The sequence below is a fragment of the Myotis yumanensis genome, unplaced genomic scaffold (genome assembly GCF_028538775.1).
Source record: "Myotis yumanensis isolate MYYU_CA2020_CCGP unplaced genomic scaffold, mMyoYum1.0.hap1 SCAF_11, whole genome shotgun sequence".
Taxonomy (NCBI): Eukaryota; Metazoa; Chordata; class Mammalia; order Chiroptera; family Vespertilionidae; genus Myotis; species Myotis yumanensis.
Genome location: NW_027223762.1, coordinates 40585808 through 40611108, shown reverse-complemented (window position 1 = coordinate 40611108; position 25301 = coordinate 40585808). Strand labels below are relative to the sequence as shown.

The following is a 25301-nucleotide window of genomic DNA, read 5'->3' as shown; positions in this document are numbered from 1 at the left end:
TTAATTATTTTAATTGCCTAGTAAACAAAAAGTAACTTAAAATTATTATTAAATTAAATGAAAGAATTAGGCAGTAAGTGATATGCAGTATGATCAAAACTTGGTAAAGAAAAAAGATAATAAAGGTAAAAACTCCATTAACCAAGAAAATGCTTTCTTGGTGACTATAAGAAATGGTGAGAAAATTGTTACAGGGATGATAAAATTGGGAGAACCCTTTGGATTGATTGAGCAGTATTTTCAAACGTATCTAAAGCAATCCTCGTGGGGAACTGCTTTCCATTTTCAAATGATGAGACCTTTGCTAACCCATGTGGTACCTTTGTGTGAACCAGGAAAAGGCACCCCTCTCCTAGGTAGAATGCCACCAGGGGGCAGATGCTCAACGCACAGGCACAGAAACATGGAACAGACTGATGGATCTCAGAGGGAAGGGGAGAGGGGGAGGGTGGGAAGAGATTAACCAAAGATCTTATATGCATACTAGAGGCCTGGTGCACGGATTCAAGCACTGGTGGGATCCCTCAGCCTGGCCTGTGCCCTCTCACAATCCAGGACCCCTTGGGGGATGTTGGACTGTTGGTTTTGGCTCGATCCCCACAAGCCTGGCCAAGGGACCCCACCAGTGCATGAATCCTTGCACTAGAGTCTAGTAGCAATATATTCAAGGAACCTGATAGGGGGTTCTCTTGGGGGTGGAATTTTGAAGTGAACTGCTTATAACATTGCATCCTGAATTACCCACATTTCTTACATGAAATGGAGACATCCACCTAAACCTGAAGTAAACGCTGACACAGAGGAGCCATGGGATTCTGAAGAAGTGACTGGTCTCCTCCTCATCCTCTCTCCTTTGGAGCTCTACTCCCATCTGCCCCACTCTGCCAGCCTCATCACCGGCAAGACAGAAATAGGTTCCTCAGCTTCCTGCCCTCTCACCCATACCTGAGAGCCCATTTTGGGTTCTGACACTCATGCCACTAAGGAAGAGCGACACTTCTGGCCTCTAGGTCCTCTAAGCCCTTCTCCACAGGGCTCCTGCACTCTATCAATGAGCTCTTCTCTTCCTCTTCCTCTCCTGGGCCTCTATCATGAGTGCTTAATCGTTCTCAAGTCCCTATTTTAAAAAACAAAGAGCCCCTTTCAACTCCACCACCTCCCACTCTCTTCTAAGCTTCTCTCCTGCCCCCATCATTCTACTCGGTGAACCTCGGTCACCAAGGTTGCCATGACCTTCTAACTACTAGTCTATAAAAGACTGGTGTCAGCTTGCATCTAAATTTTCCATCAGTTGACACTGTTGACCTTACCTCCTCCATGAAGTGTCATCTCCTCTCGGTTTCCAGGACTCCAGACTCTTCTGTCACATCATCTCTTTCTCAGGCTGCTCCTCCTAAGTTTCCTTCTTGTTTCCCTTTTTCTTTCCCCACCCTAACTTAAAGGATGTGACCTGGGGGTTCAGCACTTGGCCTATTTCTCTTCTTTCTGTACACCCTCTCTCTGGTTTCCCATATAGTCACAGTGGTCTTGCCTGCCAGGGTAATGACTTCCAAATCTTCCTCCAACTCAGGACTCTCACCAGAGCAAACTGCCTCATACACAGGTCAGGACTAGGGTGAGGCAAGGGAGGCATATAGGGCCAAACTCTAAAAAGGTGCTCACTCTCAGGTGCCTGCAGGTGCCCACCCTGCACGTGCATGATCCTGAGAGAGAGGGCCTCCTCCAAGTTTGTGCCTGAGATGCCTCCCTTGCCTCACCCTAGCCCTACTCCTGGCCATCTCTGCTCAGATGCCCCATTGGTACCTCAAACTTGCTAAGTTAAAAAGCTACTTCCTCATCTTCCCTCCCAGAGCTGTCCTCTTCCTGTGCCCTCATCTTGGTGAATAGTGTCACAGCCAGGTCAGTCACTTAGGCCAAACCCTGGAGCTCTTCTTCAACACCTCCCTCTCACTCATCCTCCACATCCACTCATTCTGTCTCCTCAACATCTCTTGAATCCAGACTCTTTCCTCCTTGCCCACCACGGCTTCCGTTCAGGCTGCCACCATCTCTTGTTGCCACCATCTCCACACTGCAGTCAGAGTGACTTTTCTAAAACACACATCTGACACACTCCTACTTAAAGCACCTGCAGTAATTCTCCACTGTCCTAGAGTCGGCTTCCATGACCAGCTCCCCATGCTGCCTCCTCTCCACACTCCCTCCTCTCACTGCCTCTCACTCTGTCTTCTATACATCATTCCTGTGTCTCCCTAAAGGAGCCACAGGCCCACTCTGGATACTTACTCAAGCTTCCCTCTCACTAGAATATCCTCCTTCCACAACTCTTCTTTTGGTTTGAGCGTAAGTCACTTCCAGAAGCCAAGGCTGGTGACATGCCCTTCCTGGGCGTATCCCCAACATCTCACATACTCAGCTCCACCACAGCTTTTCACACGGGGTTGTGCTTGGAGACTTGCCCATTTGTTCCTGCTTCGTAAGGGCAGAGGCACAGCTAATTAATCGGTGAGCATCCAGTATCAACAGGGTGCTAGGCTCATAGTAAAATGCTCAACAAGTTAGTTACTGAATACATGAAGGACTTAAGGAATCTCTAGTGTGCACTTTCAAGTCTGAGAGTCCTGAATTCAAGCCTCAGCTTCACCTCTTGCCAGTGTGTGTCCTTGAGAATGTTAGTAACCACCCTTGAGCCTCAGTTTCTGCTCTGTACAATGGAGATCATAGTTATTCTCAAAGTTATTGTGAATGGGTTTGTGCTTCTATAACAACCTGCTTCTCTTCCAGATCATGCACTGAGCTCCAGGAAGCCAAAATTTAAGTCCTATCCTCATTGGTGTCCCTAGTGCCTGGCCCAGTGACGGGCTCTTAGTGGGAGCCACAACAGATGTTTGATGAAAGTTGTCTGAGGGAAGGCAGCCAAGGTCAAGGAGGAAGGAGAAAGGGGTAATGCAGAGAATGTGGAGGAAGAACAGAGAAAGAGAGAAACAGAGGGCTCTTTCTCTGAGTCCACTTATGTGACAGAAGTCTCATCTGCTTTCGAAGGACCGGGCTGAGGACGCTCTCTCCCCCTAGAGGTAACTTGCCCAGATCACTTCTGTGACAGTAGGAGGACTTGGTACCCATGTGACTGGAAGCTCACTTATTGGAAGCAGCTGCGCAGAAGGCAGTAGCCCTGGGTGAGCTCTGGGAGAGGATTTCACAACCTCTGTGCTTTCAGACAAGCTTCAAACATTGTTTACGTACACTTATGTGTGTGCTTCCTGGGTCTCTTCTGATTGCAAGGAGGCCCAGCTTTGCAAAACAAGCTCAGTGTGCCTTAGTATTTTGTTTGTGCTGATAGTGATGGAATGCACCAGTCTCCCGGTTCCAGATCTGGGAGAGACCCAGGAGTGGAAAACAAAGAAGACATCCAACCCCAGTGGCTTTCTCCCAGAGCTCATGATGTGAAGTGGGGTTTGAGTTGGGGTAAAAATGATCGGAGAGGGTTTGAACTGGTTGATATATTGACTGAAAAGACCTACAAGACAGAGTTATATGTTCTCATTTCCATCCTCTTTACCTAAGGAGCAGCAATAATACAGCAGCCAGAAGCTATGTTAGCCACCTTCTTGAAAGGAGAGGGACTTGAAAGTATATGGAGATTGTAGACACCCATTTCCCTTATACTTGTGAAGCATAGGGTTTCTAGAGTATGGGGAGTTGCCTTCTTTCCAGAAGGCAATTATTTCCGGAAGGAAAGAGAAGATGCTGCCCTGGATGAAAAACAAGGAATTGGACCAGATCATTGCTTCTCACCCTTGGCTGCCCAGTAGAATCACCTGGGGAGGTTTTAAAAGCCCCCAATGTCCAGATCTCATCTCAGACAAATTTAATAGAACTTTTGGGGTGGGGCCCTGGCATCAGTGCTTTAAAACTCCCAGGTGACCATACCCTGCAACCTGGTGGAGAATCACTGGATTCCACGGGTTGTGCGGTTCCTTATGTTTCTGCATTTGTACTTAGTAATCCAGGAACAGAACTGTCTGCAGTTGAAAGGATGTCTCTGCAACTGGTTGGGGCTTAATATTTAGATGTAAGTTAGGCCAGTTATTCCCCAATTGTGTCAATAGATTAGACTATGAAATTATAGATAACTTAAAAAATATGTTTTAAAAGTTAAAAGGTAAATGACAAACTAGGAAAAACGTTGGCTTTCTATATAATGTTAGACTTTAACTTTCATAAGGTAAGCACCGTATACTTAATGCATGGCGGCACAAGGTCTGACACATAATAAGTTCTCAAAACATTCTATATATATAAAAGCCTAAGCGATCGTTACAACCAGACAACTGGATGACTGGCCAATAGCTATGATGTGCACTGACCACCATGGGGCAGGTGCTCAATGTCAGGAGCTGCCGCCTGGTGGTCAGTGCACTCTCACAGCCAACCTCCCAAGGCTGGCCAACCTCCCGCAGTCCCTCCCCCAGGCTGGCTGGCCCCAATCGGCCCCAATCGCTGGCCAGGCAGAGGGACCCCACCCATGCATGAATTCGTGCACCGGGCCTCTAGTTGAGTAATAAATGTACAAAGATGGGTTAAGAGAATGAACATATAAAAACCAATTCTAAAATATCTAATAAAAAAATGGGCCAAGGGTATGTATATGCAATTGACAAAAGAGAAAATAAACATTTAAAAAATTGTTCCACCTCAATGATAAATTAGGTGCAAATTAAATTAGCACCAATCAAATAGCTAAATTTAATAATATTGGTGAACATCTGGGGAGATGGGCATTTGATAGATGTGGATATGAGGGTTAACCCATGTTTCAGGAGGGCAACCTGGCAATATTATCAAAGCTTTAAAGTTCTGCGTGTTGTCTTGTTTTGGACACTTATTCTAAGGAAACATTCGTGAATGTGCACATTATTTGACAACAAGGTTACTGATTAGAGCTTCATTTATACAATAAACATTTAGAAATAAATGTCCAAAAAAGAGAAGACAGCAGAAATATTATGTCACAGATAGACAATAGAAAATGACATGGTCATGTTAATGATATTTTACCAGGATATGTGGTGACAAGGAAAGATAATTTCTTGAATATTGTTAAGTAATTTAAAAAACAGGATTACCAAATGGGACACATAATGTGATGACTAAGGAATGACCAAGTTACTAGTAAAAGCTCTGAGGGTGCCTTTAAGTCTTTCTCAGATAAGCATTCTCAACCCCTTCTGCCATTTGTCCTTGAAAGGTGAGCACATCTTCTGAATCTGAAGAGTGGCCCAGGTGTGTAGGAAGGCTTGGGGACCATCCTGGAAAATGCTCACAGGACACAGGCTCTAATCTCCACACTTTGCTTAGTCTTCAAATGCATTCTGCATTGGCAATGCCCCTGGACAGCCTGGGTCTGAACAGCAACTCTCTGTGTTTACGGGGGACAATGAGAGTATTGCCAAGGTGATGATTTATTGGGCAGCGATGATGGGAAAGGCATTTCCAGCAGAGAAATTAGAATATGTAAAAGCACAGAGACTCAGAAGCATGTTTAGGGAATGGTGAGCAATTCCAGGAGACCAGGGCCGATATGGAGTGATGAGGGAACCTGGGGTAAGTAGCAGATGAAGTGGAAAGAGAGGCCTTTCTAACTCAAGCTAAGGATTCTGTGCTTTCCCCTCATCTTTGCAGATCTAAAGCCTTGGAATGGCATGTTGAGATCTGTGTTTTAGAAAGAGCACAGCGGTGGCGAAGTACTGGAGGCATGTTGTGAGGGATGGTTTAAGCAAAGGATACCATATGCTTAGCGCACTCTTTGAATTTTAGGGTCAGATGTGTTGCTGGTTTGCTAGTTAAGTGGTTTCTTCTGGCACTTCCTCTTATATGTTGGCCCAGGACTTCCTGATGGGCTCTAAGGAAAAACAGGATTGTGAGCCCACCCCAGGCAGAAAGAGCAAGATGGGTGGTGGTGGTGGACAGAAAACATTCAGGTCTCCCGCTGTGGTCCCATTCATGTTTTCCCTGACCCGGGGCTTGGACAGCTCTGAGGAGGTGGGCACCCATCCCAGGAAAGGGTGTGGCTCTGTGCTCAGGCCTCCCCCAGCCATCTGCTCTGCGGTGGGTCCTGTAGGTGCTCAGCCCTTTCAGCAGCCTCAAAGCTTTGTTGGGCAGACAGAGTCTGCATCTGTAGGGTTGGGGTGGGTTAATGGGGGGAGTGGGGGAGACAGGAACTGAGAAGGAAGAATTGCCAGGTTTCTGTGAGGTCTATGTGCATTTGAAAGAATTTAGAAATCAATTGAGAATATAATTAGGTGATTTCTGTTTGTTTTTGTTTTAAATCCAGAACCTGTGACTCTTGTTCATGTGCACATGCCTGGATGTAGTCATTTTGAGTTTATGGAAAATGTGGTCAGTCCCATAAATCAGTGCTGAGGAATTCTCAAGAGTCATCACCATGTAAGTAATGTAGGTTTGTTGAAAGTCTCTTAAGGTAAAGCAAAACAAAACAGAAAAAGGATATAGACAGAGCTACGATACAGTCCTCCCTTCCCTGAAATTCGCCTCTGAGTTGCCACGGGGCAACTTTGAATTCTTGTTCGTAACTAATCTGTGACCTATCTTGTGTAACTGCATGTACATCAAGATGTTTGTGGCCATCATCATAACTATAGGGACACAATTCTCTGCATCTATTTCTCCTGTGTGTCTTAAAATTTTAGCAGGAGTGCTATAAAGAAAGCCCACCTGAAAGTAGGCTGGACAACCATAATAATTTCGTGGCAGACTTAGGTCAATGGTGTCCTAATTCTTTGATCTCCTGGACTTCAAATCTATTGTTTCATGTGATTAGATAATGAAAATTCAAGGTGGTATTGTGTTTCTTAAAAGCACACAGAATATCTTCACATGTTAATACAAATTTTCATTCAAAAGTAGTAAATACGTGATTCAATTTAGGTGTGATGCATTAAGGGAAATTCATTGTTGCTGGATTTAATCCATCAGCCCCGCTCCCCCCGCCCCCTGCCAGTTGGTTCTTATATCTTACATATGATAATATATCTTTCCATCCCTCCTTTTTCCAAACCCTCCCACTTCTCAGGTTGACCCAGTTTGTTGGGGTCCAACCCCAGCAGGTCCAGGGGTTCCCAAAGGTGTGGATGGAGTTGGCGAAGAAGGAATGACAGCGTTCAGTTGATCAGCAGCCTAGCCAGGTTCTCTTGCCAGGTTTTTGTATTTATTCTCCTGTTACATCTGTATTTATACTATTTGATTTTAATCCTATCCATTCTATTCCAAAGGTTAGGGCATTTGTTATCTCCATTCCAAGGTCACTACTCTATTGTTCTGTTAAGCTACAAGGAAGTAACTGAAGGAGATTATCCTAAGTAAAGATTATGTAGCTTAAGCATGATTGTTCGTAGTTAAAGTGATTAACTACCCACCTGGCACTTAATTAAGGGGTTTTACTGATTTATTCCCTTCCTTAGTCCTGTTAACCCCTAACTCCAGGGAAAATTCCCACCTGGGGAAACAATCTTTTTCGGAGAGGTGACCTTGGTTAAAAACATAGCGCTAAGAAGGGGAGCAAACATATTAAGAACTGTATGCCATATATGCCAGGTCCCTTGAAACATATGCTGTGCAGATGTTTCTTCCCTGCAGTGACTGTGTCAAGCAGCAAGGATAGACCGGCTTCCAGCACCAGTTTATGAATTTGTTTTGGCCAGAATGGTCAGTGGAGGTGTTTTTCAGTTGCTCTGAAATGGGCTTGTACCAGCATGTTCTGTCACAAAAGATAGCACTTCTGACCTTGAGTGTAGGTTGCTTACTGTTTTTTTCTTAATCTGTTAGATGAGTCTCATGTATGCTAAAATGTTTTTAATTTTCCACAGAAACTGGATGTATAGCTTCTAAGGCCAAATACCACCCTGAGTGTCAAGTTTATGGCCTAGGCTCATACTGCAAAGTTTGCTCTAGCAGTGTGTTTTTGTAGACCTTCATAGACAAAATACATATTTCTTATGCCACAAGGGCCAAGGTGGCCAAGTATTTCTACGACTTGATTTCTTTCATGCCATACTTTCCTGCCGTCCTGGCCACAACCTAGAGCAAGAACAGCTAATTGGGCAGTAGCTTGCACAAACTATGACTCTTTAGTGGTTCTCAACCTGTGGGTTGCGACCCCTGAAAATACATCCTGCATATCAGATATTTACATTACGATTCATAACAGTAGCAAAATTACAGTTATGAAGTAGCAACGAAAATAATTTTATGGTTGGGGGCCACCACAACATGAGGAACTGTATTAAAGGGTCGCGGCATTAGGAAGGTTGAGAACCACTGCTAGACCATATCCCCTCAGCCACACACCATCCATTGTCACCAGGTGCGAAGGAGAGGAACCTGCCTAACAGGTTCTGCTCTCATGTTTTATTAGTTGTGTCTTGCTGAAGGGTGGGCATGGCAAATATATGGGCATATTTGATACACATTGGTTGCAATTTGGTTTGAATTTTTGCACCAACCCTCCACGGATAGTAGAAAAGCATAAAGTAAATAATCATAATAAATGACTATGTGTTCAGTGTTGGTCAAACGCTTTACAAACATTGCCTTCTCCAATCAATCACACTATGAAGTAGTTATCATCTACTTTATAAAGATGAAGTTCGGAGAGGTTAAGTGACTTGCCCGAAGTTAACTTCCAGCCAGGAAGGAAGCGAGATTCAAGCCCAGCTCCACCTGACTTGAAGGGAGCGCTGAGTCACACATTTCATTGTGCTTTTAGGTAAATGTACCTAATTTCTTGAGAAGAAATAGAAGATGCAGACTGCTGATAGTTGAGGAAGAATTTGGTCCCAAGCTTTTGCTCTGTTAAACTTATGGAGGAGAGACCATCTCTTACAAGGAGACATGGCAATGATGCGATTTCAGCAGAATTGATGTTGTTTCCAGTGTTCCTACGATCTGAACAGGGCAAGTGATTCAGCTCCTCAGTTCCCTCATTTATGAAACGAAGACACGGGCAGATGGTTTCTCAGGTCCCTGCTGGCTCCTCCCTTTCTAGCTCCTCTTAGTTGGAGATGCTCTAAGCTTGGTCTGGACACTTTTGGGACAAATCCTTACCCGGACGGAAAGTACTCCTTTGCTTTTGGACCATTTGGGCCCAAAACCTGCTGCTGGAAGATGGGGGGACTCTTCGGTGGTCCCTGTTCCCTTGCCCCATCTTGTGGCTCTGGCATCCTGTTTGTCGTCACTGCCCAGGGTGGTGAGGAGCAGCAGGCCTTGCTCCTGCGATGGCCCAACGTCAGAACCAGCCCCCCTTTATTCACTTACCGTACCTATAACTTAAGTTTGGGTCCTAGGAGGCTAAACCCAACCTAGTCTGACAAAATCCTTTTCAGAAAAGCAAGTCAAAAGTCAACGTCTTATAAAACCCATAATTTTGTAAACTAGTATCTGATTTGTCATTGCATGAGATAATAGCTGGATTTGTTTACCTGGAGTTATTCTAGCTCTACAAACACAGAGGGAGACAGAAAATGACTGTGTGTGTGACACCATTTCTGAGTCCTACCGTGTCTCCTGGCTGTGGACGCATCACGGACACGCGGTCATATCCTTTCCTTAGTAGGACCCACAAGGCATCGAGTTTTCCCTGCAATAAAAATAAAGCACCAAGATTACACAGGAAAGCAGACCAGTGGCCAGCACAGACCTGTGCAGTTTCCATGCTCCTTCGGTCATGTGACAACACAGCACCGGCAACGTGGTTGTGACAGGGTAAGGGACTCTTTAGTCCCTGAATTCAGAAGCGAAGAAGAGACACCTATCAGAGGACCTGATGCTCATGCAGGATACACTTGAGATATCAGGGCAGCCCCAAGTTTACAAACACAGAGAAGTTCATTCAGGCTGTTGGCTTTTGCCCTTTCACATTCCTGGGCATATCCTAACACAAGTCTATCTTTTCAGCTTCCATTAGAGTTTTTTTCCCTTCCTTAGTGCCCAGAGTTCACAAATGAAAACAGTGATGATAGATAACAGGAAAATTACTAAACAGAAGTGTTTAAGGGCAAGATCAATGAACGGCCCTTAAGGTGCAGATACCTGGCTGTCCCCTAGGCTCACTAGGCAGGAATGACTTGTTCAGGAATCCATGGCTCAAGGGATATTTTACCAAAAATCACAGATGGCCTCAAATCACAACCTCTTTGTAGCTGTGGGTAATTGGTTGAATCTGAGAAGAGTGTCTCCCCAGTATGTGATGAAGGCAGTCTCATGCCTCTGGCCATTCTAGTGGCCAAGACACGCTTTATGAAGGCTGGTTTCTGCCATTGCAAATACCAAACAAACAAAAGGGCATTTATTTAGCTTTGTTCTTAGTATTACTCCTGGTTGGTGACTCCATCAATAGGCAGCAGTCCCCTTTACTTTGCCTGATTTTTTGTCATTGCCCTCGTGGTAGGCAGAAAAACCCTCTCCTGCCACCTTTACTGATGGCATCCTATTCTCTGGAACCTGTGAACATGTTGCCTTCCATGGCAACAACAACTTTGTAAATGTGATTAAATTAAGGATCTTGAGCTGTGGAGATTATTCTGAGTTAGCCAAGTGGCTTTCATTTAACCACATGGGTCCTTAAAAGAGGGGGAGGAGTATCAGAGTCAGAGGAGATGTGCCCGCTGAGGCAGTCAGAGTGATCCAAGTGACAAGACTCAACCCACTGTTGCTGGCTAAGAATTAGACAGGCATGGAGTCCAATCCCACCTCTCCAGTGAACAAGCCTTGTGCCTTTGGGCAGGTTAGTTGGGAGGGGGCTATAAGCCAGTGAGTGGATCTGCCTCTAGAATCTGGAAAAGACAAAGAGATGAATTTTTCTTCTAAAGCTTCCAAAAAAACAACAACAAAAAACCAAAAAAAACCAAAACACAGCCCTGGCCTCACCTTGATTTTAGCTCAATAAGACCCATTTTAGGTTTCTGACCTCCAGACTGTAAGATAATAAATTTGTATTGTGTTAAGTCAGTAAGTTTATGGTGATTTGTTACAGCAGCAATGGGAAATGCATACAGCCCTTATCACTTCCTGACACATTCTATGTTTATTTGCTTATCATCTGTGTTTGCCAACTGGAATGCCAACTCCGTGAAAGCAGGTGTCACTGGTTTTGGGAACTGCTGTGTGCCTAGCCCTGAGGACAGCATCTAATGCTCAATAAATATTTGTTGGGTGAATGAATGTATTCAGTGCTACTGGTGCTGGGCTCAGTGCTTTTACATGTGTCCTCTCATTTCATTCTCCCAGCAGCCCCAAAGGTTTATGGTGAGGAAATAGACGATCAGAGAGGTCAATTAACCTGCCCAAAGGCACAGCTTGTTCACCGGAAAGGTGCGATTGGATGCCATATCTGTCTAATTCTAAAGCCCATATACTTTCTACTATACTGATGGCAAATTCTTCCTCGGACAATTGTGGCTGGAGCACCTGAGTTTAGATCCTTTAGAATAGAGTTTCTAAACTGTAGGTTGCAAGTCTTTAAGTGCTTGTGAAACAATTTTGTATGTTAGGAACAGAACTTTTAAGAAATAAAATAGGATAGAAAAGATTAGAGTTAATTGCACATGGTGAGGATAAGTATTATTTTGTGAAAAATGTTTCAGTTAAATTTGCGCGGGTGTGGGTATGAGTGTACATGTGTGCACAAATGGACACGTATAGGCAAATACTGGGCCAACATGTATTTCCCAACTGGGTCTCAGGCAGACATGCTGGAGAACACGGGTCTGGAAGAGTCTCTGAGGGATGGTGCTGGGAAGGCTGGGGGTGTCTAGAGAGGTCAAGTTCTGTGACACAAAGCTCTCACAGTGGCAATGTTAACTGAAGAATACCACGTCGAAGACTTCCTGTTCTGAAATGATTTTCTAGTGGGTTATATTCAGATACCAAAAGTATGTTCTTGAACCTTTATCATTTGTTGCTCAAGTTCTTGTGGGTTAACTTTGCCTCGCTAAGTGCAGTGTTTCTCATCTCTTTTGGCAAAGTATTTACGAAAGCCTCTGAAAATATTTTGAAATGACTTTAGAATGCTGTGTTCAGCATGGTTTTCTGCATTCAGCCCGTCTCAATCAGCAGTTGCATGTTTTCCTTTAGGGTTCTTTGGGATAAGCATTTATATTTCAGCGTATAACCAGGTGGGTTTCCTGGAAGAAAGACTCTTTTTCTTTCCCTTTTTTTGGGTGACTAACAGTATTCGGTTTTGTAAATCAGCCCACCCACAGCAGTCTGGGCGCTAGTCACTCAACTTCTTGACAAATGAGGGGCGATGAGGTAAGGCTGAAAGAAAATTGGGCTGTTGAAGCATATTAATTAACCCAGCAGACATTTAAAGCTACATGCAGAGCAAAAGAGCAGAAGCCACCTAGATGTATAACACCAGGAAAACGGGTCGTAAATTACGTTTTTCTTTGTTTCAACAGATCATAGTGTAATATTAAGCACAAAATGACGGAATTCAGACTGCCTGCGTTTGTATTCTGGGACTATCCCTCACTGGCTCTGTGGCCTCGGACAAGTTGGTTCATCTCCCTAATGCTTACTGTTCTCATCTTTAAAATGACGATAATAATACTGTCTGTCCCATAGACGTGGTCTGAGGCTTACAATTAGACAGGCACTTGTCTCATAGAAAGTATTCATTAAATGTTATCTATGATCATGGTAACGCCATTACGATGACCATTTGGGAACCTCTGTAGAAAGACAGAAAAGAATGTAATGCAGAGTGTAAGGATCCAATAATTTGAACTTTATTAGCATGTACCTCCCCATCTTCTCTTCTGTGCCTTTTCAACCCTTTTCCCCCTTTCTCTTGAGCCACACTTCTTCTTCAGCCTGACAGTGTCGGGCTTCTCTAGCAGTGCTCAGTGGCCCCAACACTCCACCGAAGCTGCTCTTGCTAAGGCCACCCATGGCAGCCTGAGGGCCAAAAGTCTCGGCCACCTTTGTTCCTCTTTTACTGGATTCTTCTGAGAGATCTGACATGCCGGGTCTCTCCCTTTGCACAGGCCCTGGGCTCTTGTGCCACCAGCCTCTGACTGCTCCTCCCTCTCTCTCCGGTGAGTCCTTTTCAGCCTCTTTTGCTCCTCCCTCTGCCAACACTCTGGTGTTCCCCTGGGTCCTCTTCTAGTCTTACCCCCAGGCTGAGGCTCACCCTGACTACTCTCAGCCAGTCTCACTTCCTCCCTTTCTGCTGATGCCTCACAAATCCTATCTTTGGCTTTGTCTACTCTTCACCTCTCGATCTGGGTATCCAGTGACTTATCAAATCTCAGTTGTAACCTGGACATAGCACAGGTATTGAAAACCAAACACCACAAATTGAACTTTCTTTCTCCAAACGTGCTCCTCCTTTTGTAAACCCTGCCTTGGTTCACGGCACCATCCATCCAGATGGGCAAGCTGAATCCCCCTCCTGCCCCCCCCCCCCCGCCCCCTCCGCCATGTCTGAATCCCACCACACCTTGTGGATATTCTCTCTGTAACAGCTTTCCAGCCGTCTCCTCCCGTCCGTCTCCAGGGTGCTGCCTTGGCCCAGGCTCTTATCTTGCCACTCACTGTCGTAACAGTTTCCTGAATGGTCGTTAACTTTTATACTCCCTGTCTTCTCTCCTACGTGAGTACTAACAGATTTCATTGCTAGTTTAAATGAATGCATTGCAGTTAATAAAATAAAGCAAGAAACCTCTTACTAAAGGTATGTATTTGGGCAAGTGACCAAGCCTCTCTGTGCCTTGGTCTTCCCAATGAGAGTCGTATTAGTTTTTCTTTTGAAGGGTTGCTATGAGAAATAAAGGAGCGAGTGCATGGAAGGGCCTGGATCTGGGCCTGACTTATGGCACAGGCTTCCTCCAGGCGAGGGCTTCAGCCAGGTGAGTTGCTGTTGCTGGACTCTCCTGGCCCAGGTGAGACTCGCTGGCTCTAGTTATATCCTCAGTATGCCGAAGTCTGGCTGTTCCACACATGACCCGAAAGCTCCCATTCTTTGGCATCGAAAACCATCTTATTAATCCATACATTCAACTCCTCTTTCTATGCCTATATCAGGTAGCTTTTTAGGCAAGAGCCGAAGTAAGCTTTAGAATAAGTATTATAACCAAGAAGAGAGTAAAGAATAACTCTGTCAAGTCAAAGAGAAATGCCTAGCAAAGCTCATGGAATCTTGATTTCTGAATGTAGGCAGAAGCCGGTCATCCAAGACGGTAGCTAATGTGCTTATTAGTAGCATCCCCTTGGGGCCAGAAGAGCCTCAGGGGGTTCTTTCAACCAGTCCCCGGGCCTCATGCCAAGCCTGGGGAGGACCCTTCGGGTTGACTCCACCACTTATTCTAGCTTTGAGCGTCCACCACATGCAGGCTTCTCCACGGGACACATGCAAGATGCTGGTCCTCACTCCCCAGGAGAAATGCCCAGCTGCTCTGTGAGCTAAGAGATTCGCCCAACCCTCTGCGCCCCCCCCCCCCCGCCCCCCCCCGCCGCCAGACTGTATTGGCTGATGTTTAAAAATAGCTTTCTTTCATTTGAGACACGTTGACTATAAAATAAAAAATTTACCATTCCAGGCTCCCAACGCATCTCAGCCTCGGACAAAAACTTCCGATCCACAAAGTCAGACAAGCCAGAGGTCCTATGTCAACGCGAGCTTTGTTTCTTCCTAAATGATAAGATTGTGCCGAGGAGGCTTATGCCACCGGCACTCAAAGCACGTGGTGCGTGGCCTGTGTGGCTGGGTTTTTCTTTCCTTTTTCTTTATTTATCTATTTTGGCGAGCAGCAGCTGTGTCTTCTTTGCTGGCTCGTCTGCCTCGGCGGAAGTTAGTCAGAGGCTGAGAATTTTGAGAGTGGTTCTACTTATAGGGCCGTTATAGACGAACACTGGAATTTTTGCACCTTAAAATATATGGTAAATATCGTGCCCCATGCTTCCCTTCAAATGAAATAAATTAATGCATAAAGTTGGAAACTTTTCCTACACCCCTCTTCCCCCCCCCATATACACACTCACACCCACACATGCATACATACACACACGGTAATTGCCCTTTGCTCCTTCTTCTGTGGGTCTTTGTTAAAAAAAATGTTGGGAACCTTTCTGAAAAGTAGCTGAAGAGGGACAATAAAAGTCTGTTCAATGTCAACTGCACATCTGACAACATTTAAAGCTCCAGGGTGTTTTACTGAGCTACATACAGCTTCATTCCAGATAGTTTCATGACCGAAAGCTGCTTGATTACAAGGTCAAGGGGCTCAAGGCCAAGGACAACAGGTGGGCCTAACAGAAAATGAACAGAAGATTGCCCCCTCCCAGGCCCTGCAAGCAGCACAGGCCGCTCTGGCTCTTAGAGGGAACAGCCAGGCTGCCTGGCCAGCCAGGGTCTGGCTTTTGTCCTGCGGCTGTCATTTCTGTCATTTCCAGTCATGTGGAGGAGCTACTGGAAAACGAGAAGAATGGTTTCTCTGAAGGCTGCAAGCCTTCCAGGGAACCTGAACACAGTCCTGGTTTTAATCTATCTGGTGGCCATATATCTGGGCATGACTTAACTTGTCTGAAATGGTCAGTCCCAATTTAATGAGAAACATGGGGTGCTGTAAATCCAGGGGGTGGAAACCAAGCAAAGGAAAACTCAGGCCAGATAGTCATGGGCCTGGAATGAGGAAAGGGTGAAGTGTGGTCAGTGTGGTCAGTGCCTTAAATTAGACGGGGGATGGTGGAGAGAAGCCCACTGTGGACTCCTTCGCTTGGTGAATTCCCACTGGGTTTGCTTAGCAAATGTGCTCACCTGCTTCTCAGATCTATTTTATGAAATGCATGAAAAAAGTGAGTCAAACGCAATACATTAAAAGATGTATATGATTCCGATCACTTTCACTGGGGCGCTAGGAGTCTCCCCAGGACCCCCTGAAAGTTTTGCACTGGGTGGGGGTATTCTCCCTGTGTATAGTAGGGGCGAAGGAGACTGGTTTGCCTCTGTGAGCTGCCTGCCCGCCTCCATCCCTGTGTGTCTCTGCCTTCCTGGCTCTGTGCCTTGGAAACCTGACCCCTTCAGATGGCATCATCTGGTTTCCCTTGGGTTTGGCCAATAGGAGGCACCAGAAGGAGATGAGAGGGCAAGATTAGGGAGAGGCTGGGGTATTTATCCCTTCTACTCCTTCCCTGACCCCCTGGCTCCAACAGTGGCTGCATTCTTATAAGGCAGGGCTCTGCAAACATATTTTTCTTTTTTCCCATTTATCCCCTCTGTGCCCTCTTCCAGCTGCCCCCGCCCCTGCAATCACCACACTGTTGTCCATGGCCATGAGTTCTCTCTTTTTCTGTTTTGTTCAATGCCCCCACCTCCTCCAATCTCCGCCCCCCCCCCCGCCCCCACCCAATCAGAGCTATCTTCCTGCTCTCTATGAGTCTGTCTCTATTTTCCTTGGTAGTTCAGTTTGTTCATTAAATTCCATATATGAGTGAAATCATATGGTATTTATTTACTTTCTGAGAAGGGCCATAGAGTAAATATTTTAGGCTTCGTGGGCCAACAGGCAAATGCAAGGATATTATGTAGGTACTTGTATAGCCATTTAAAAATATAGAAACCATTCTTAGCCTGTGGGCCCTATGAAAGCAGGTGGCAGGCCAGGCTTAGATTGCTGATCCCTCTCTATGGCCACAGTTCCCATTGGGTGGCTTCAGCTCTAGAAAACTGGCTCCAGTGACTCCATCTGTCCTCCTTGCCCGCAGGGCAGGCCTAGGGGTGTAACAGCTCGGGTCCCTCCCTTAGCCCTGCCCACACCTGTGCTCGTTTAACCCTGTTGCGTGCCTTCTGCTTCCTGCCAGGAGTGTGACAAATCCAGTAAGATGGTCCATGAAAGAGAAGCAGAGTTTACGGTACTTCATGAGGCTAAATGCTTTGTCCAAGGCCTGGCGATGCCCACAGGCACTGTGGCTGGAGTGGGGCTCATCCTGGAGCATGCAGCATGTTCAATAGGATAAACACTGACTTTCTGGTAGGAAGTCTGCCCGTCTTTTGGACAAACAGTATACATTTTGACTTTTGAATTTCTTTCTGTGCTTCTATTTTCAAACTTCCTTGTCCCGGCCATTCCTCACCCCATTTGTCCCAGATATGCATAAGATGACCTCTCTTTTTCTCTCCTTCCCTCGAAGAGATAGCAAGAACAGTGTCACCTTCTTGGAACGGAGGTTACCAAAGCGATCCGTGTGCTTCAAGAGAGTCTAACCAGTAGGAAGCTCTGGGAACGGTTTCATAATTACATCCTGTGCCTCAGCTCTGTACCACCAGAAGGTGGAGACCCTACTCTGTGCCAGGTACAGTGCTGTTCACTGCCAGATCTAAGGTCAGGTAAGCATAATGGGTGCCTTCCAGGGGTCAACTCTGTTGGAGAGAAGACTCATAAACATGCTCAGTCACACCAGAGCAACTGCATCTCTCCCACCGAGCAGTGCGCGCTGAGAAGCGAGGGCAAGAGCTGCTCCGCCAGCAAGAGGGCGGCCACCCTTTCTCAGGTGCTAACGAGGGAGTCCGGTGAGGCGCTGAGCCCGTCCACCGGCATCACAGGTCTTTCCCGCCTGGCCGTTTGGGTGATTCTTTGAGACTCAGATTCCCAGCCACTTGGTATGAATCCAATAGTTGTGTTTGTGGGAAAATGGACTGTGAAATCCAGTGTGGTCTCCTTATCGAGACTCCTGACAAACCCACGAGCTATGATCAGGGGCTCTTTGCCAGACACCTCAGGGAACCTCCATTGGAAGGCTGGCTGGGACCTTCCGTGACAAGTTCTTAATTGGGCTTGTTAAAACCCAGGTTGCTGGGGTCCCATCCCCCATGTTGTTGATTCAGTGGATCTAGGTTGGGGCCTGAGAATGTGCATTTCTAACAATTCCTGGGGGATGCTGATGCTGCTGGTCCAGGGGCCACTGTGAGAACCAATGATCTGACACAAGGACAGAGGAGGAGGCTCAAGAGCAGGGACTGTGGAGGGAGCAGTAATGGGGGCAACAGAAGGTTATCCCTTGGGGAGTTTAGATGTGAAATTTGAAAAGGGAAGCTTTGGGGGGGAAATCATTTTATTTAATGAAAATAAGTGAGCAAGTTGTGATGGACGGTATATCTTTGAAAGCCTTTTGTGAGACTCCGAGTCACTAGGCTTGAGACATTGGGCCTGGGAATCTGTATTTTTAAAGCTTTCCCAGGTGCTTCTGATGCTCAGCTGGGTTGGAGAACCTCTGTACGCTCAGTATCCGGCAGTGCCTGGCACATAGTAGATGCACAACAAACCCTCAATGAATTGCTACGAATTCCAAGTGGGTGTTGGGAATGCTTTTAGATTCCTAAACCTAGTTGTCCACATCCTTATTTATTTCATAAAACTCAGTCTTAAACCCCCAGTTGATAAAGGAATAATGTGCTGTCAAGCACAACTTAGATTCTTCAAACGGAATGCATATTCTCTCAATGTCTAAGAATACAGAAATAAAAACCTGGCTGTAACCAAATATGTTGTGTTACTCAGAAGGTATAGATGGCTGCAAACGACATCAAAGAAAAACCCCCTTCGTCTTCATCTCTGAGATCCTCTGCGGCTCCTTCCTGTCTGTGCACGCATGCACGCCACTGCGGGTTCCACATTAGAAAACAACTACAAGCCAACAGCTGTTAGTCAAGCAGCTACATTTCGCCCACAGCTTTCTAAAGTTCAACCCACTGCCCCAGGGGTTTTATCTCAAAAGAGAATCTCACTGCTTTAAACACAGGCGAGCCAAAATGTAAATACCTTGCAATTAGTGTGGGCATAAGCTGGCTCGGCTGGGAGAAGACAAGTACCAATAAAGTGTCACTTGCTGTTTAAAATGGTTGTTCCTTTGATTTCATAGGAGATGGGATATTCTGAGCAAATAACTCAGAGAATGATGAATGTTATTTTTACTGTCATTGGGAGAGGGGTAAGGCTATGCGTTTGTGTGTGTTTGCGTGTGTGTGTGTGTGTGTGTGTGTGTGTGTGTGTGTTGTGAAGAGAGCAGGCTCTTTTACTGAATCTTTCACTTGAGGCCTTGGAGTTGGTCCAGTTCTGTTTGGAGCACAGAAGTAGAGGCTGTAGACCTGAGTTGGGGGTCTTGGGCTCCAGACCTGGGTCGAGTGAGGACTTTACTTACCTCAGTTTTCTGAAGGAGTTTTATGAAATGAAGAAATGGGGACAGACTCACTCAGAGTCTTTTCAGCTATGATTTTCTCACGCTCTTTGACAATTGGCAGAGCGCAAATGTTAATGGGCAAGCCTGAAGAGCAAGGGTATTGAATGAATCATGTATATTCCAAGACATTTGTACCCCAGAGCAAGAGAAAAGAGGCCTTCAGGAAGCATGAACTGCCTCCTATAGTTTAAAGTTCCTAATAAGCCAGAGAGATTTTAAGATTTGAAGCTGTGGGGGGAAGAGAGATGGTAGAGAAAAACGGGGTTTTGCTCGAAGCCAGAGAGAGTGAGTCCTAGATTGATGGCCAACTCAATCCACCAGCGTGGCAAGAGTGGAACGGGCTTATGTTACGGCAAGAGGAATTGCTTACCGATGAAATGAGATGTTATACAATTTATAAAGATCCTCTGGGGTTAATATCCAAGTCCACCTTCATTCCGCTACTTTGCTATGATGGTTTAAAAAAGCCTAGTTCTCAGCCTTGATAATGCAGAAATTGAGAAAAAGTAAATACCTGCAAGTTTAAGTTCACGAGTTGAGAAATTTGTTCCATTGTGATAATCTGGAATTTGGTTTGACATTTCATCATGTCAAAGAGTCTGATTCTTACTAAAAGTGCTTTATCAGGAGTGAGGATGGATTTGTAAGTAGAAAGAGACCCACCTTGATGGGAGAGTACCACTTCGGGGGGGAGGAGGGCCGCCGCATGTTGTTGTTGAGATTTCGAGGCTCAGGGAACTCGTACTCCTGCTCTGGCATTTTGACTCTCGCATTCTTTGCCTTTTCCAACTTAGCACCTTCTTCTGTGGAGCCCTTTTCTCCCCAACGGACCTAAATTAAATAACATGCAAAAAACCAAAATGACAAAATAAAATATGATGCCCCCAGAGAATGGGGATCACAAATACATACGTGATAGGCAGCGCAGGTGCTCCCCCCTCCTCAATTCCTTTGGGCTTTGAGGGCCAGGGAACGGGGAGGTGTGAGAAAGGGAAGGGCGAGGGCTGAAGGAGCGGAGAGAGCAAACCACGTGAATGGATATTTAGGGGTGGAACTGTCCGGGCCGTGGGGACAGCAGGTGCAAAGGCTTTGCAGGCGCAGGCACGGACTTGGATTTTATTCCAGAGAGAGAAGAAACCACTGGGGGTTTGAGCAGATGAGCGAACTGCTTCAACTCATGGTGGACAAGATATGGGGGGCACAGTTAAAAGGCTGTGCCTTCCATTTCTCCATCTAATGCCTCACAATTTACGTCCCTACCAGATCCCAAGTATGAGTTTCCATCAGTTTGCTTGGGTTTTCCATCAGTGAGTAGTCAGCACATAGATATGAGCACAGCAGTCCTCCCTTATCCCTGGGGGATGCGTTCCAAGTGGATGCCTGGAACTATGAATAGTACTGAACCCTATATATACTACCGACTTTCCTATACACACATACCTATGCTGGAGTTTAATTTAGAAATTAGGCACAGTAAGGGATTAACAATGATAACCACTAATAAAATACAACAATATAACAACATACCGTTATAAAAGTTATCTTTCTCAGGAAACTAGCATGAATTTCTTTTTCCTTCTTCACAAATTTCATGGATTGAGATTTGTTCTCATTCTAGATCTTAGCAACCTCCGCATATGATTTTTTTTTTCTTTCTTGGGAAGTCGAGAATTTTCACCGTTTTACTCAAAGGTAACATTTTATGGCTTCTCTTCAGCATGTGCAACCTGCCAGCATCACTGCTCTTGGGCTTTGGGGCCACTATGAAGTAAAACCGGTTACCTGAACACCAGGACTGCAATGCCTCGCCAGATGGTCTGATAACTAAGAGGGCTACTGATGGACTAACCGGGGACGAGGAGCATCTACAGTGTGGATACATGGGATAAAGGGGTGATTCACGTCCTAGGAGGGATGGAGCAGGACGGTTCGAGATTTCATCATGCTACTCAGAATGGCGTGTAACTTAAAATTTAAGAACCGTTTATTTCAGGAATTTTTGGACCATGGTTGACTGCAGGCAACTGAAATTGTGGAAAGCGAAATCACAGATAAGGGGGGAAGGGACTACTGTACATTAAGCTGTTCTCTTACCTCCATCCTTTTAATGCCTCCAACTCCTCGCCCACCATAATAAGAGGCATCCACCGTAGGCCACTTTTTCTTAGGCAGACCATCATCATCTTCCTCCTGCAGAGAGAGTGTGGACATGAAGGAAGCAGAGCACACGCTGTTGGTATGTGTCCACGGTGGCAACATGGACAAAAGGAGACTGTCTGGGTGAGATGATAAAATAAAAACAGAAACCTCCAATAACAAAGTAATTCACAGTATTTCCCCCCCCCCCCCCCCATGATATAGTTTCAGAAGGCTTGTGATGTCAAACCAGGAACCTTAGACATCTTACATATATGGTTAAACTTTACAGCTGGAGGCGGATATGTGTGTGTCTGTGTGTCATCTATGAAATAGGGCTTCCCTGGCCTAGTGCCATTTTCCAAAGGAGAACCTAAAATGATATCATCCAAAACTGAACATAGCAGCACCAAGAACACAAGAAACTCCAATAATAAAGCTGCTTTACTCAATAGGAAACGGAAATGGCTTGATGAGTCTCCTGAGTTTTTAAATGACAGGGGGACAACCAGGAGAGGTCACCTAATTGAGCCTTTCCATCGCCCAGAAGAGTACAGTCGGATTCAGAGATATGAAGACATCAATGGAACTCAAGTTCCAGTCAGGTTTCCTGATGCCTTGTCCCAGGATCTTTCCCCCACACTTGCACACCCAGCTGCCCTCACTCTCATCTCTTCCTTCCTTGCCTAGAGGACTTGCTGTCGCCTCTATTTCTGGGCTGTGCCTGAGTGAGGAGGCGGGGTCAGCCTCCTGCGCATGTGCAGGGACCGGTGTTTCCACAACAGGAAATGCCAACACTTAAATCAGCTCCACGTGCTCCTGATCCACTAAGCCTGCCGTTTAATCCCCTGACCCGAGCTTGCCTGCCAAAGTCAAACAACAGCAGAAGACAACACAAAGGCCCAAGCTTTGACCAATGAGAGAGTTGAAATTTCCCTGCAGTTACCATGGCTCTGTTTATACATTCTAGAGACCGGAGGGTTTTGCAATCTTCAGATGAGAAGGGAATCTTTGATGTGTCTTTGGCCAAAAGTTGGTGGATTAAAATCACAGTGCCCAGCAATTCCACTAAGAAAACCGGCAGCACCCGGGGTGACCCTCACATCTAATGAAGTACAAGGGCTCTTGGCAAGTTGCCCTCACACTGCTCTTCAAGGATGTAGCAGGGAGGGGAAACAGCCAATGTAGAAATACTCTATGATTATTGGATGGCAGATGGATAAGCTGATTTGCTTTGTCTGAGCAAAGCAGTAGGAATCAGGGGTTGGTGGGCAGTCGACAGAAGATGAGCAGGAAAGAGTGGAACTGAGCTACCAGTACCCACCTGAGGTGATGGCTGAGACCCTCATCAGCTGGAATGACAGTGATGCTACAGAAGAGGTTGCTTAATATTCGGTCAGGAGTTATTCATCCGTTGCACTGTGCTGCAACCACATACTTTTAATCCTTCACCAAAAGTCCCTATGCAGATGGCCTTGTGCCAGCAGTGCCTTTGGGGGAGTGTGGAAATCAAGTTTGTTAGGAGGTGTCCAGCAAACGAAGAAGGGGAGTTATCAGAGGAGAGGCATGAAGTAGGAGTTAGTGGTGCCTGGAGAAACCACAGAGCTTGGGGAGTGCTGGTTTCCCATCAGGGGAAGTTATGTTTAAATCTTAAAGGATGTGGCGGCCCCAGACATCTAGTTGGCTGATGCTCGGGTCACATTTCTCAGATTGTAGAGGACCATCTGACCTGCTTGTCCTCAGGCAGACCTGGGCATGTCCTCGGTCACAGTCCTGCTCTAGAAAGGAATAGCTGTAGACTCTGAGGTCAGATGCACACATTGGGTTAGCCCCAAATTGGCTTAGTCCCGTGCTGCCCTCAGACACTGAACTTTTCTGTCTTTCCAAACATGTCAGGCTTTTGTACGGCTCCATGCCCTGGATAACACCACAGTCTTGAGGTGCACAGCTCCCCCTGGAGTTGTGCATATCGATGGTGGCCCTCTTAGACTCAAGCTACAAGTTCTTTAACATTCCTGCTTCTCTGATATCTAGGTGGCCAGCTTGACCCAAATAGGCTCTCAAACCCCGATTCACTGCAGGTGCGAGAGGGAACTATCTATGGAAAGGAAAATGGAACAGAAACAGAATCGAGCCCAAGGAAATAGTTTTAAATCAGCCTTTGAATCCATTTACATTTCGATGAACCATAACCCATCTTAAATCCTTGTGATAAGCCCTGATAGTTCCAAATAAGAACCTCTATTTGTCCATTGCATCTTTCACTCATCTGGCCACTGTGGCTGAGCCTCCTTAGCCAGTGCAGTGTGATATTTTGAGAAAAATAAGGAGGATACAGCTGTCAACACGATTGTTCACATTTATAGAGGAGTAAGTTTTGTGAAGGTGATGATATGAAGTAAGTAAAGGGCAAAGGCCCCAGAAACTCCCAGGCCCAGGAGGCTCTGAAGGGCTGAACCTAAAGTAGAACTGGCTGCTTATGTCATCTGAAGTCTTTGGGGATAAGCCAGAGAAGTCATCCTCGATGTCAGTCTTGGAGATGAATTCCTAGGAGTGAACTGAAAAATCCAGCAACCCCTTTGTTTGCAAATAAAAAAATTCCAAATGACCTAAGATTTCCTTGTTCTGAGCTGTAGAACATGTCATGGCACCAACATACCCTTCACATACACACCATGACTAAGGATGATGCAAAGATTTTCTTGTATTCTTCAATAAAGAATAGTGTATTCATTTTTTTAGAAGTAACGTGTTTTTTTTTTTTTTTTTTTTTTAACTACTGAAATATTGAATACTGAATTCTGGGCCTGTTCTAGTACTCCTGTTTGGCATGTACACATGTGTGTGCGTGTGTGAATGTGTATCGCTGTGCAGTTGATGTCCACTGGTGGTAGATTAGCCCTTCACTCCTCCAGAAGGGGAGGCTACTCTGGCTGTCTGTGTAGACATAGCTGTGAGGGACCCCAGGACTGCTGGTTGGTCCTAGACAACTTGTATAATTTTCCCATCACTTAGTTATTTACATCTAAAAAATTCTTGCCTCGGAGAAATTGTTGGGATCAGTAAGCGTAATAACAAACCTAAAAATAAGTTCATCATTCAAAGGCAGGTGCTTATTGTTAACTGGATGCCCGTCCAGTGTCAATGCCTTCAATACACATCCCTCTCCCTCTCACAGAGTCAGAAAATCCATGATACGACTTAGAACGAAACCAGCAGCTGAAGTGCTCTATTATTGGTTTCTCCCATAAACTGTCAATTATTGGGAATAACTAGAAACTCAGTGAGGAAACCTCACTCTGCTGCCAATTAGAGAAGAAATGCCCCTCTCAGTTGTTAAAATGGAGTTTCCTTGCTTTTGCTGAGATCTTGACATTTCAATTAATTTTTCTTGGACCCCCTCTTTATACAGAAGTATCACTGTTGGTTGCATGGAATCTCAAAAAGTCATGGCTTTTTATGTTGTGCATACTGGTGTTCCTCATTAAAGAGAATCACTGTGGAGCGCATTATAAAGTTGTGTTCATTCTTAAAGTTCATTATTTAAATAGATATTTGTCTCTTGGGATACGATGCTAGTAGACCTGATGAAAGTTGAGATAACAGATCCTTGACTTGCTGATATATGGATGGCAGAGAGTGACTTCATATAGCTAATAATTGAGTGTTAGACAACAGGCTAAGCTCTCTGGGGATAAATCAAGGATTAACTAGATATAGATCTTGGTCTTTAACTAGCTAATGATCTTAAACATTGATGCAGAGGGAAGAGTCAATGAAACACCCTGGCAATGCAGAAAAGGGAGAAATGAGAAATGAATTGTGACAGGAGGAATTAAAGTGTGGTTTCAGACATAGTAGCACATGAGCTGTGCCTGAAGGGCTGGTGGGATTTGAACCCAGGGAGCTGG

The 25301-nt window shown here is 45.5% G+C and overlaps 1 protein-coding gene across 1 annotated transcript in view; it reads right to left on the bottom strand.

The window, feature by feature from the left end:
- ANTXR1 (ANTXR cell adhesion molecule 1) overlaps positions 1-25301 on the bottom strand; it is a 217742-nt gene that overhangs the window by 38610 nt on the left and 153831 nt on the right. The window contains 3 exon segments of the mRNA XM_070429383.1: positions 9575-9655; positions 19918-20085; positions 21349-21444. Of these exon segments, the coding sequence (XP_070285484.1) occupies positions 9575-9655; positions 19918-20085; positions 21349-21444 (345 nt within the window).